At 40.4% G+C, this 13,793-nt stretch overlaps 1 protein-coding gene across 3 annotated transcripts in view; it reads left to right on the forward strand.

Annotated features, from left to right (window-relative positions):
• UXS1 (UDP-glucuronate decarboxylase 1) overlaps positions 1–13,793 on the forward strand; it is a 244,680-nt gene that overhangs the window by 166,603 nt on the left and 64,284 nt on the right. For all 3 annotated transcript variants that reach the window (XM_084641852.1, XM_084641851.1, XM_084641850.1), the window contains exons 2-4: positions 6,875–6,902; positions 10,263–10,311; positions 12,422–12,465. In XM_084641852.1, coding sequence (XP_084497978.1) covers positions 6,898–6,902; positions 10,263–10,311; positions 12,422–12,465 — 98 coding nt within the window. In that variant the 5' untranslated portion in view covers positions 6,875–6,897. The remainder of the gene's footprint in view (positions 1–6,874; positions 6,903–10,262; positions 10,312–12,421; positions 12,466–13,793) is intronic.

Consider the following 13,793-nt stretch of genomic DNA (forward strand, 5'->3'; position numbering starts at 1 on the left):
GTACTGCAAAAAGAACGAGGAGGACTTGTGGCACCTTAGAGACTAACAAATTTATTAGAGCATAAGCTTTCGTGGGCTACAGCCCACTTCATTGGATGCATAGAATGGAACATATAGTAAGAAGATATATACACATACAGAGAAGGTGGAAGTTGCCATGCAAACTGTAAGAGGCTAATTAATAAGGTGAGCTATTATCTGCAGGAGAAAAAAACTTTTGTAGTGATAATTAAGATGGCCCATTTAGACAGTTGACAAGAAGGTGTGAGGGGATACTTAACATTCAATATGTGAAATGACCCAGCCACTCCCAGGGAAGGGGTGGAGTGGGGGCAGGGCTGGGAGCAGCAGGCAGAGGGGTGTCTGATGTGGCCCACGGGCCAATGTACTAGTCCTCACATGGCCCTCGTGGTGATTTGAGTTTGAGATCCCTGCTCTTACCCATGTTGCTGTACTCAGCCTCCTTCCTACCTACTGCTGATCTTGGGTCATATATAATATAAGAAATTTTACTAGCTTCAGTTCTTTTCGCAGCTGCCAGTGCCTTTCTCTCCTGCATGTTTCCTGTTCTGCAGCTGAATGGGGAGCAATTCATGTTTTTGGCTGCCAAGTTCTATACTGCTCAGTGTGAGACACTTCTTGATGGTGAGAACAAATCAGTGAATAGTGGGGACAGTGGTGAGAGAGATGAACCTGATCTCACATGCAGGTGAGGATGGTGGAGGACATAGGATCAGCTGAGAGGGGCCAGGTTGACCATAAGGAAGAAGGACTGAGGAGCAGGCATGACCAGAAACCTGGTTGGAGCTTAGGGGTTGGTGGAAGGAGACTGGAGAGAAGTTATGAGAGAAGCTAGGTGAGCCTAAGGCAGCTTTTCACTTCAGTCTGCCTCTGACCCTTCTGTCATCTGCCTTTCAGCCCCTGTCATCTCCCAGTAGCCTGTACCTTCTATCCTGCCACGCCCTCCCTCCCACCTCTGCAGTGTTCTCTGCACACCTGGCTTCCACCACCTGCTATATTGTGTCCTCCTGGAGTCCAAAAGGGGAAGCATTGAATATGAAGAGACACAGCCTGGCTGCCTTTGATTAATGCACTTCAGCAGCCCCCTCCCCACTTCTCCCCTTGCCAAAAAGAAAAAAAAAAGCACCTGGAAAGAGGAACTGCTAGGGAATTCCTGTTGTCTGTCTGCAGCACTGGTGGGTGAGGGAATCTAATTCGTGAGTGTGTGACCGGTAGAATTGTCTGAAATTTTTCAAGACTGTGAAATTTTGGCCAGCAGCAGCCAAAAAACAAAAACAAAACCACCACATCAACTTTTACAAAAATGTATTGCTTTTTGACCAGCTCTAGTATGTCTCCTGTGAGCTGGCATGACACTTGGCAACATGGAGGGAGAGAAGTGATTTTGATGTAATATGTAACATTTACCATTAACTGCAAATGAAGAGAGTTTTTTTTTTTTTTTTTTGGACCTGAGATGGACTTTGATTCTCAAAATGAAAACTGTATCTCTTACTGCATGTTGGGTACAGCACCTGAAAAAGTGCATACACACAACAAAGTCCTTACTGAGAATGTGAATGTACTGTTTCTTTTTCATTTCTAGTAACAAATAAACTTGCCTTTAGGAAGGTGAACTGTCCTCACAACTTACAAAGATAAACAGGATTCAGCCATTTGTGTGGATGTAGGATTCAGTTATTTAGTGTTATTTAGTGTTATGCAGACTCCATACCAAAGGGGTATATGTGCCTCATTTTTTTCCTTATGAAAAGCATGTGGGATTGGGAAGGAATGTGCAGAGTGAATTCATTTTGCTCATTGTGTAGTCTGGAGATCTGATTTTTTTTTTTCTTTCTCCGAAATCAGTTGGTTAGAATAATGGCATGAATAAGATGCCAAACTGTGAATTTGTTTCAAGCCTATGGGATTAACGGATAATCTGTCTATAAAAATAATAGCCCAGAGTTCACACTTTCAGAGAGTAAGGAGACCAATAGACTTAGTTTACCATAATGTACTATTCCACTGGCATTAGTACACTACTTCACACTGTGAAAGGTGTTTGTGTAAATATTTAATTGTTCATCTGGGAGGGTGGGGGGAGCTCACTAATGGAAGCTCAAGTCTGGTAAATTTAGATGGGGATCTCTTCTGGGCTTAGCTGTGGACCTTTCCTGGCAGTGATCAAGAAGTCATTTACAACTCTTGTTCTGCTCAGTTGAAAGCAGAACAAGCCATTTCATAGAGGTGGTTAACTGCCCTTCAGGGACAGGTGTAAGAGGCTTTGTCAGACTGATTCCTCTAACCCTGAATCCTACATGCCAACCAGATGTTTTTAACCTCTTGCCTTCTTCTGTCACTCCTCCTTGGAAGGGTGTGTGTGAGGTAATCGTTAGATCTTTCATTCAGTTCACATTTTGTGGGCTTTAGTTACGCTAGTTTTAGAAGGCAATATGATCTCTGCATACCTTCTAAGGTATTGGGATGAGTCTATTAGGTCTGTTGGATATTTGGCTGTCCTCTCTTGCCTCACCCTATTTCCAAAACATGAGCCAACTAGTTCAGCTGTTGTGAAGTCTTGTGGTTCTCTTTTCTGGGCCCTGCATCAAAGGCCACATTTGAATTAAACAAGAATTTATTTGTTTGGTTGTACTATCATTAGACACCTCTGCCCCCAAACCTTCCAACTGCCAAAACTTTCCAGTCCCCACCTTCTCACAGAACCAGATGCCTTAATATAACCCTAATACAGTCCCCACCAGCAAACCCTGATCAACAGTTTGCTTAAATGCAAAACCTGCCTTGCAAACCCTTAATAGCAATACAATGTCCAGTTAAGGGAACTGTAATGTGCAGCAGTTAAACTGGGTTAGTGACACTAATCCATTTCACAGGTAGTTCTCTGCACCTCCACCAGAAGCTCCTTTGTACATACAAAGAAATACAATACGGACAAAATCCACTCTAATCTGCGCCATAATGCAAAACCTCAACTCTCACCTCAGCAGCATTGAGGCATGTACTATGTGCAGATGTACATTGGCTAAAGAGAATATTTTATAAGTGGGAAAACACAAAGTCATAGTTAAGTTTTTGTGTTCGGTCCAGTTCAAGGAATTTTGTGTATTGTTTCTCTGCGTGCAAGGGAGATTGTTGTGGAGTAACTTAGTGCAACCTTAAGTATGGAGTTGCTACTGTGTATCCATAATTGAGGCCTTTAATTTTTTTTCTAATACAAGAGCTTTTGAAACCTTTCCCGTAAACGTAATAAAAAAGCCATTTACCTGCATAGCTGTGGATTTGTTGGTAGCTGTGACATCACAGCATGGTGCATTTTGCAGAGAGAAAAGTGGAGTTATTTGAAGTTCTTCCTCTTCCTGTTTGTTCTGGACACTAAGGGTACATCTACATTGGAATAAAAGACCTGTGGCATGGCCGCACCAGGCCCTGGCCAACCGACTTGGGCTCACTGGGCTCAGGCTGCAAGGCTTAAGCCCAAACGTTTACATGGCAATTTTACAGCCCAAGCTCTGTGAGCCTGAGTCAACTGATCTGGGCCAACCATGGTGGTTTAATTGCTGTGTAGATGTACCCTCCATTCACAATCCTACTTCTAGGTCAGTTGTCATGCAATATTTTTATATGGCCTCATTTAAAAAGTTGGTTTCTTACTGTAGCTCCAGTGAATACCTCTCTACAGCGGGAAGTGAAAAGCTTGACATTTCCCTTGCAGCTGACTACCTTCCTCATCAAGCCACCTCAGTTTCTCTCTGCCACTTGAAAACAAATTGATAAATTATATAGGGCATTTTCCTGATCTACAGAGTTCTATTATAAGTGGATTTTGACAATGTGTGCCTCAAGAATTCATGAAATTTCTCTCTGTAGCCTGCCTGGCTCTGGCTGTAGTCTTCACTGAAAAAAAATATATATATATTTTATATTGAGATGGCTATCTATAAAATTCCATTGAAGATAAGACCCCAAGTAGTTTTAGTCAAAGTCAACCCTAAGCCCCTCCTACCTCTCACCTGGGGTCTACCTTGATATAGCTAGTCAAGGTAAAAACTAGAGTACCTTTTCTCAGCTAACTCAATGTGGACTTCTAGTGATCACAATGTAAAAGTGCATCTATTCTTTCAGTGAAGACATAGTCTTCCTTCCTTCCTTATTCTATTTATAGTTTTGTAATGCCTTTGGTTGTGGCACCACAGAAAGTCCTGAGATTTTGGAGGTAGTCCAAAACCTCTTTGTTCTCTCCTTCAACATCATTCGTGAAGCTTTGCCAGCCTTTCCTCTGACCCTTTCTCTTACTTTTGCTTTCCCCCAATCCCATCACCCTGTAGATAATACCAGCCTTTATAGCCCCTTCATTTCCTTTCCCACACCTGCTCCTGTGCAGTTATCTATGCTGACATCGTGCCCAAAATGCTATCCTGGAGCTTATTTCATAGTCCATCACATTGTCCTAATTTAAAATCTCTCCTATTAAAAACTCACTTGTGCAGTATTTCCTGCAAAAAGGATTCACTTGATTTTTCCCTATCAGAGCTTCAATGGTGCGCACTCAACTGCATTATAGTATTGCCCTCACGCCTTTTTTATTTTGTCTCCACTTGTGGATCACTGTGGAAGGCCTTAAATCAGGGGTTCTCATAACAAAATTTTTGGTGGCCTCAGAGTGCGGCCACCAACTCTTGCTGGTGGCTGCGTTGGCAATTTTTACTCAAATAATTAACTTTAGGAAAAAAATAAATATGCGCATACATATAAATATGCACATATTTGCAAATCATTGTAATTTATTGAATCTTTTTGCAGACTCAATAAAAATAATGTACAGTTGTCTCTATTGTTTACTGGACAGTAGCAGAATAGAAACACAAATAAGGTGCTTTGCAGGTTCTTGTCTTTTTTGTTGTTGTTTTCTTTTGTTTTTTGGTTGCTTTTTTAAAAAGACTTGCTAGCTAGTAAGTCTGCTGCTGTGAAAAGTGAGCCCAGGGACAAATTAAGTGTTGCATAGGGAGGTCAGTGGGAGGGGATGTGAGGTCTGGGGAGGAATGCATAACGGGCCGGCAAAGGCAGCAGGGGCCGGGGCGATGTGGGGGTGAGCCCCGCAGCTGGGGTTTGTAGCCCTGTGGCCAGAGCCTGCTGCCTGCCACCTCAGGGCTGGAGCCAGACCCTACATCCCTAGGAAGGTGGGGAACTCACTAACTGCCTGCTCCTCCAGCATTTGTCTCTCCAGAGGGCGTCATTGTTCAACCCCTGCTGGTGGCCCTGGGGAAGGAACCACTGCTTAGCCACTTCCCACACCACTGCCGAGGGGGCTGTGGCCACAAGAAAAGCCCCTGGTGTCCGCATGCGGGAAACGCTGTGCTTAAAGCATTGTGAATGTTGTAAGCTTTGTCTTCTATACTTCTCTGTAAAACACCCTTCGCACACTTGGGTGCTGTAAAGAAACAAATAAGAGTCCTAAGGAATTACATACAAGCCTGAGGCTAGGCTGTTCTACTTGAGTGTCCTTTATTTGGCAGACTAATTCATTAACCACCACTCCAGGACTAAAGCAGCCTACAGGCAATTGAGGTCACTGCAGAAACTTTTTGTACTGAGAGGCATATGCTAATACCATAACTGAACAAGACTTTTCTCCCCCCCTCCCCAACCCCAAGAATGAAGGAATTTGTGTGCTCACCCTGAGGCTTGTTGTGCAAGGACTTCTGGAGAGATTTAGACTTTATTAGATTCTGTGTGTTGCTTATTAAGGAACTTGCCCTTCATGTTCAGTGGTCCCAAAAAAAACTAAAATTGCTAGTGCAATCTTCTTAATAATTGGGGGATTTCTCTTCTCTCAGTTTATCTCACACTCCCTTTCCTAGGCAGAAGAATTAAGAAAATACAAGGGACCTGACACTCTTAATATAATCACATAAGCACTGAACAGGTTCAAAAAACCAATTTCAATAGTGAATAGTTTCACCAGACTGATATTCCATATCTCTGTATCTCACTATAGAAATGGAAAAGCTGACATCTGTTTGTTCACTGTTCTGCATTGTATTGTGACTTATATCCAAAAAGAGATTGCTTTACAACACTCTTTCTCATTTATATATGTGTGTATATATGTATATAAATAAAAAGAGGGTTAAAGTTGCCAAGGAAAGCATTCGGAATTAAGAAATGCCACTTGTGATGAATCAGTCTTCTCCCCACAATAGTCTTTAAGTGATCATGTGCTGGTTTTAATGCAGGATCCTTTCCTCATCCAGTGCCCGGGTTGAATACTGCTGTAAATAAGGAAGCTAGCTGTTCAGTCTTTGTCTTTGATGTTCAGCAATGGCCAACGGCCGCATTCACTGCACACCACCCAACCCTTCAGGCTGGGGTCCATAGGACCCCTTTCTTGCTCACAGCACGTTGTCCAGTTTCTTTAATGAATAAAGCATTATATAATATCCACTTTGGCAAATCGTAATTCAGTTACTGCTGATATGGTTTACTCTATTCTGTGATGTGTGTGGGATTGATATATAGAAGGGGAGTATATTAGCTGATCATCTTTTCAGATAACTACAGATATATCTGTTTGGAGTATCTCTCAATCTGATATACTGCATGCTTTTTGTTTATTTGACATGCATGATTCAAAATTTTTCCCTTTTGTAGCACAGGAAAAAGCCTCATCTAACTTCATCGGTTTTGTTTGACTTGTACAAAGAATTCTGATCACTTGGCATATATAAAGTGACTTGTTTTTAGAATAGATAAGTTAGTTTTAAATTTCTTCTTATTAGGATGACATAAAATTGAGAAATAAGTAATAGTTTGTTAAATGGCACTATAATGTTTTTTTTTTCTTTTTTTTTAGCTGTATGGGGCAACTTTATCAACATGAGGTAATACTTTATTTTGTCCGAGTATCTTTATTTGAAACGAGGTTATTTCCGCTACCATCCCATCATGCAACAATAGGAAGAAATCAGAAAAAGCTGCTCACAAAGTTGTTGAAATATCAGCTCTTAACAATGGTAGATGTAGAATCCACCATTCATGTAATAAAAACGCCTTCAGCATCAGAGAAGTACTATAGGGCTGTGAACATCCTCACTGGCAGGGGACAAGACATGCTGAGTTTCCTCCTCCTCATTCCACTGGAGTGGAAGGACATTCCAAGATAACCAGTAAAGGATTTGTACCTCCTTAACCCTTAAGCTTTGCCTTAACTGCAGAGTTAGATGAACTTTTGGCTGTAATGCATCTTCTGTTCACACAAGGAAAAACCTCTGTCCAAGGCTTGAGTGTGCTTTAAGACTAGGCTAGCAGACACATCTGAGGGTTTAGGCTTTAGCTTAGGTTTTTTTCAGCCAGGCTGGCAACCTACCTATTTTGCAATGAGACTGCAGGTTAAGCAAGCCCAGTTGCTGTTAGTCCTCCAGTGCTTTCCCACAGTTTCACCTGACCTGTGCTTCCTTGTCTGTGTGCTCCCTTTTACTGAACTGTAAGTTAAGTATATTGGCTCAGCATTTTAACCCTGCATGTGCCTGCTTCATCTGTAAGTCAAATACATTGGATCAGCATTTTAACCCTGCATGTGCCTGCTTCATTTCTGCTGCATTTTCCACAGCATTTGAACAGAGGCGCTATCCGAGTAAATGCAGTACAAATCACTTTGTGGTTTGCTAGCTGAATTGCTTAATGACCTTCCCATTAAAAGTTCTTGCTCTCAAACGCTGTTTGCTTATGCCTTCAGAGCTATTTGCATTAATAATGAGTAGCTTCTCTTGGAAGTTATTTACATTAAGTATTATTCTCATGTCACTACCACAGACAGCAGCTCCATGTTAGGGGTAGGGGAGATGCATCCTGTGAATGAATTCACAGAGTGGCCCAGTTTAGTGGACCATTAAGAATAATGGGATAACCCACCAGAAACCCATCCCAGCTCATAGGCTACTACAGCACCATTGGGGACCTAGCCACACGGGTCTGACACAGGTAGGGCTTTATGGTGGGGACACTCTATTCGGGCTAATTCTGTGGTGAAGGCATACCCTGAGATGTGTAGAAGATTCCTGCCGCCACTCCCTCAAAGCCTGCCTTGAATCTAAATATCTATGAATCAGCGAGGGTTCCCTGTGCAGCAACCCAAGGAAACTAATTTTAATTGAGAAAGCATGATCTTATGTGGGAATATCCCCATAGAGTTGTAAGGGAAAGGAGATGAACCTTTAGGGGAGAGACCATCCGTGTAGCTTCACTCCATGGAAGTAGAGTGCTCAGACCAGCCCTCTGTAACTAAATTGGTAAGTTAAGGAGGGGAAAACTCACTTAACATAAAGCTGCAATTGGCCAGTGCTCAAAACTACAGAATGTGAACACACTACAACAGATTTGACTTTTGAGATTACTTTAAGAACCTTTTAATATGTTGTATTTTCTGTTAAGTTTTTCCTTAATCACTTACCACAAAGGAGAAGATTCTCTGTTCCACAGATGCACGTTCAAAGTTGTGTGCATTATCTATTTTCAGGAAAATATCTAATACAGTAACTATTGTGAGTTAGTGTTACTCCTGAATAATATTCTAATGCTGCATGTTAACCTATAAGTCAGTTTTTGCTGCTGCTGGTACAGTAAGTGGCTGTCTTTTGTGAAAAGAGTCTCTAGAACCTGAATGGTTCTACTCAATACTGCACTCCTTCCTGAGGCAAAACTACTGAAGTCAGTAGGAGTTTTGCCTGAGTGAGGCATGCTGGACTGACTGACTTAGTAAGATTTTTTACAGAATGATGTGAGGAGAATTGTTGTTCTGATTTCTAACACTGTGGTAGTATGTGTGTGTGTCTACTTAACAAACGGCCTTCTGTTTCTCGAGGTGTAATGAAGGCAGGTCCCAAGTAAAGGAGCTCTGTTTTACTTGAAAGAACTCGATTTTGCATTGGCTGCCCCTGAAACCTCTAGTATGCAAAAACTTACCACTGTAAATCATGTTGAATCGTTCCATAAGCTGTCTGAAACGAAAATTAAGTTGAAACAAGAACTCATGCAAACTTAAGTGAAATCACGTAGGCTTGGGCTACACTAGCAAATTATGTTGGTATAACTGTGTTGCTCAGGATATGGAAAATCCATACACCTGAGCGATGCAGTTATACCGACCTTACTCCTGGTATACATAGCTTTGAGTTGATGGGAGGACTTCTCCCATCAGCATAGGTACCGCCTCTTGGGTAGGTAGAGTGGCTATGCTGACAGGGGAAGCCCTTCTGTTGGCTTAGGTACCATCTTCACTGAAGCGCTACAGTGGTGCAGCTGCAGTCTTTTAAGAGTAGGCAAGCCCTTAGTCACAAGAATGCGTATGCTAAGTGGCTTGCTCAGAGGAAAAACATCTCTAATCACCTGAGATGTTATATACATTTAAACACTAAATTAGATTACAATGAAACCTGTACAAGAGACCAGCTTTATTCTGCACCTTCTTGTCTTAAGAGGCTACCCTGAAGTATCCCCAAATATATTAGCATGGCTCCACCTTTACTAAGCAACCTTTGCTTAAGTATGTTTTTGTCCATAGAGTGGTTACTTAAAACAGTCTTCAGTGTGCTGATTTTGCTTTTAAAAAAATTCAAAGCTGCCTTAAACTGCAGAACTGTTTACCATTTTCCAGTCAGTTACACTTTTGTATCACCCCACTAACTGCACTGGAATTTCACAGGTTCTGCTGAAGACATTATTTGGTCTGTAAAATCTTTATTATAGGTGGGAAATGAAGAACCTATCTTAACTCTCTGATCCTAGATTGAGTTCGCAAATTCAGCAGTTGGAAAAATATATTATATTTGTACACTTGATATGGAGTCATTGAGACAATAAATACAGACCCCTTCCAAGCCATTTTAGTCACGTTTCCTAGTAGAATTGCACTACAAAAATACTTTTGGGGAAGGTGACCCTGTGATGAGTGACTAGGTTATCTTCTTATATTGTATTGAATTTTGAATACAATGTTGAATCTACCATGTTGATCAAGACTGCTAACTTTGGACCTGATTTAAAGGCCATTAGAGTTAATGGAAAGGTTCCAGTTGACTTCAGTAAGCATTGGATCTGGCTATGGTGGTCATTTGCTCTGTTTGTGTAGCTCTAGAGAACATATTCTGGAGTAATAAACTTTTTAAAGGAAATTTTTAAAAAATTAAGAACACATTGGAAATGGCACTTAGTTGATCTGTTTAATGGCTCTTTTTCTTCAACAGGTCTATCCAAGACAATGGGGATCAGAAGGTTGAAAGTAAGATAGAGGAGGTTAGTTTATTAAGTGGTTAATATCCTCTTTATTTCGACCTTTTTTAAAATTAATTTTCTTTCTAACTAGAATATTTTACTTTATTATTCTCCCACTAATGTAATCCTCAGCATTAGGTCTCATTCTTCATTAGAGTGGACCCAAACAGCTAATCAGTGGCTTCCTTCTGTTTTCCCTAAATCTCTCTCAGAAGATTATAATTCGAAAGATCCAATCCTGTTTGCCACAGTATCTTCCTAACTATCCCAGTCATGCTGGGAATTGAGCCTTTGTTACCAAGTTTTAGGACTGCTGTACTAACTCCTTTCTCTGTCACCCCTCCAAAAAGTTAAGTGTATTTAACTTTTAACAAGCATTTACTATTTGAAAATTTCCACCTATGTGCATTGCTTTGTTCTTAACTCTTATGCAGATTAACCAGTTATATTTTAGCGATGAAATACTATGCTGATGAGCACAACTGAAAAACCTAATACATTTGTACTAGGTTTCCAATTCATAAAATGAAAGTTTAGTAGCATATATAGACGCTGTTCTATGACTGACTATTCATTTTTAGGTGAGGCAATCAATAGTGTGTTTGATTTACCAGATTTCTCGTATCTCAAGAGAACTATATATCCACTGGTTTCAGAGTAACAGCCATGTTAGTCTGTATTCGCAAAAAGAAAAGGAGTACTTGTGGCACCTTAGAGACTAAATAAATAAATTGGTTAGTCTCGAAGGTGCCACAAGTACTCCTTTTCTTTTTATATATCCACTGTTACTTTAGACGTGATTTGAAGCCTATTAAATTCACTTGGTCTTTTCATTGACTTCAGTAGGCATTGGAACAGGCTCTTAATGTCTTGTGTTTTTTCATTTTGGGTACAACTGCAATAGGTTTTATGGATTTGGAAATGCTGTTTTTAACTTCTTTTTAAAAAAAAAGTTAAGATGTACAAATCTGTGAATACCCAACATGCAAAAGTTACTGTAAAATTCCTGAGAAATAAAAATTCTCTGGAGCTTGCTGAAAGTACCTAGCCCCTAATTATGCTGCCTTAATTCACATTGTGTAATTCCTTTCTCCATTGGAATCAATGGGACTGCTTGTTGAAGTACTACTCAGCATGAGTTACTGAATTAATAAGCCCAAATTACAGTACATAGGGGGGAATAACACAAAGCACGGTTCATTTCCATTCCTGGAGGCTTTCAGTTGTCAAAATCGAATCTGTCAATATTTTTTAAAGTAAATCCAGAGTTTGTTAAAGGGCACTGTGGTGCTAGTGACACAATGCAGGTGATCCTAAAGAGATGCTGTCAACTTATATTTGGCCCTAAATTTAAATTTTGTAAAAAGCATTTATAAAGCCTAAAACCAAAAAGTATGTTCAGACTTCATCTTCCTTGTTTAAAACTCAAGCCTGGCATTACATGATAAAGAATCTGGAAGTGAAACTAATTTCATTTATTTATCACTGTCCAAGTTCAGAGAAATGAAGAGAGTTAAACAAAGAGCATAGATATTAGTAGATAAACTGCATTTTTAAATTTCTTTCCCTTTAATAATCCAGGGTGGTTGTAACAAGCCTGTTGAAGAAATGTGTTTAGAACTCGATTTTTTGTAATGTGTCATTGTCTCTTTAAAACAGAGGCCCTGACAACTTTTAGTCTTTAAAGGCAGTTTTCACAAGAGCTAGAGGTGTTAGTCTTGGTGTGATGGCTATATTCTAGTACGTTTAACTATATTCTGGCTGCCTAAACTTCCCCAACAACTTAAGTTGAATATTTCATGTGTTGTCCTAAACTGTTGTTTACTGTTGCTACATACTTTTTAAACAGCTACTCTGCATGTGCTGCATGTCAGTGGTAGGTGAAGTAATTTCCTGTATTTATAGCAGGTTCTTCCTTTTTTTGTAATATGCTTTGGATCCATTGGCACAAAACTCTCTAAATATAAGTTGTTCTGATCTTGGTTTCTTAAATGAATTTATTTAGATGAGGTGTAAGATTGCCACCCCTACTGTTACTCTTATAATAGTCTGCGTAGGCATTGTTTTTCTTTTTTCTGAGATGTAAATTCTTGCAACTTCCTTTAAAGAATTACTTTTATTCCTTCTTTAGGCTGTTGCACCACTAAGAGAGAAAATCAGAGACCTGGAAAAAAGGTACGTCTGTTCTTGTGGGGTTGGGGTTCAGTCAGCAGAGCTGTGTTTGTTTTGTCCTGAATGAGTCTCAAGGTCTTCAGTGAACTCACATGAATATTATGTGCTCAGTAATGTTGTACGTCTCCTGTTTGTTAGTAAGCACTGAGGCCTGATCAGTACTACGCAGGTAGGTTGACATAAGGCAGGTTATGTCGACCTAAATTATGTTAGTGTACCCACTGCAGCCTTTCTCCTGCTGATGTAAGTGCATTTATAACTGCACCAACATAATAATTTCTCCTCCACAAGAAGCGTAGCGCGTATGTAGCTGTAGTTAGGGCGCCGCAGTGTCCGTGTAGACACTGCAGCATTATAACTGTGTGCATTGGGAGTGGTCTCTTTGAAGTTAATGGGACTACTCATTGTTTGTGAAGTTAAGCTCTTGCATAGGGATTTGTAGGACTAAGGCCTATAATAGTAAATGTCAGCAGCACTCTGAGCACCGATTAACAGCCTGTATGAAAAGCCCTAAGGTGACCGTGTGTTTTTTGCCTTCATTAAAAAACAACACAAAAATAAAATCTGTTCAGATCTCTGCTATTAACTCAAGAAGGGTTCAGTTAAGTAAAAATATGAAGAACTAAAAGATGAACTGAATTTAGGAACGTTTTCAGCATTCATCAGTTTGGATGAACTGCTCTTCTCGTTTAAGAGAACTCAGGGCTGATAATTCTGTCCCTATTCCATATTTTGAACCCATGCCATATCCCACAGGCTGTACAGTGTCAGTAAGCATTTGAGTGCACCTGACATGCTGGCTGTCACTGTGCCTCTCCCATGGATGAAGAGTGAAACTGTGTTCCACTCCTGAAACTGAGTGTACATAATGCCTGCACAGTTTCCAGGATGCTGCACGCTTTGTCTTGGGTGCAGACGATATCATGCTCAAATACAGATGTCCGGTTTTATTTTACAGCTGACTTCCAGATTTACTGACCAGCCACTTACAATTTTTGTTGAGAATGTGTGACCCTCATTTACTAAATCCTAATATGAGCACTGACTTGACAGATCAAACAGGGTGACCTTGTTGGCAACATGCAGACATTGATTACACGTGGCCACCAGTAGGTACTGTACCTGCTACTGCTATTTTTATTAAACTGTAGTCATGAATTAATGGCTTAAAAAAAGTCCTATACATTCTCTTGTCTTCAATTGATTGTTATGAAACTAAGTACAGTAGAACCCTGTTTATCTGAGCCTCCATTATCTGGCTCGGTGTATTAACCAAACCATCAGTGTACATAAAGGAATATAAGTAATTGACGCTTTGGCCCTGGATGGCA

The sequence above is a fragment of the Lepidochelys olivacea genome, assembly GCF_965140295.1.
Source record: "Lepidochelys olivacea isolate rLepOli2 genome assembly, chromosome: 1".
NCBI lineage: Eukaryota > Metazoa > Chordata > Testudines > Cheloniidae > Lepidochelys > Lepidochelys olivacea.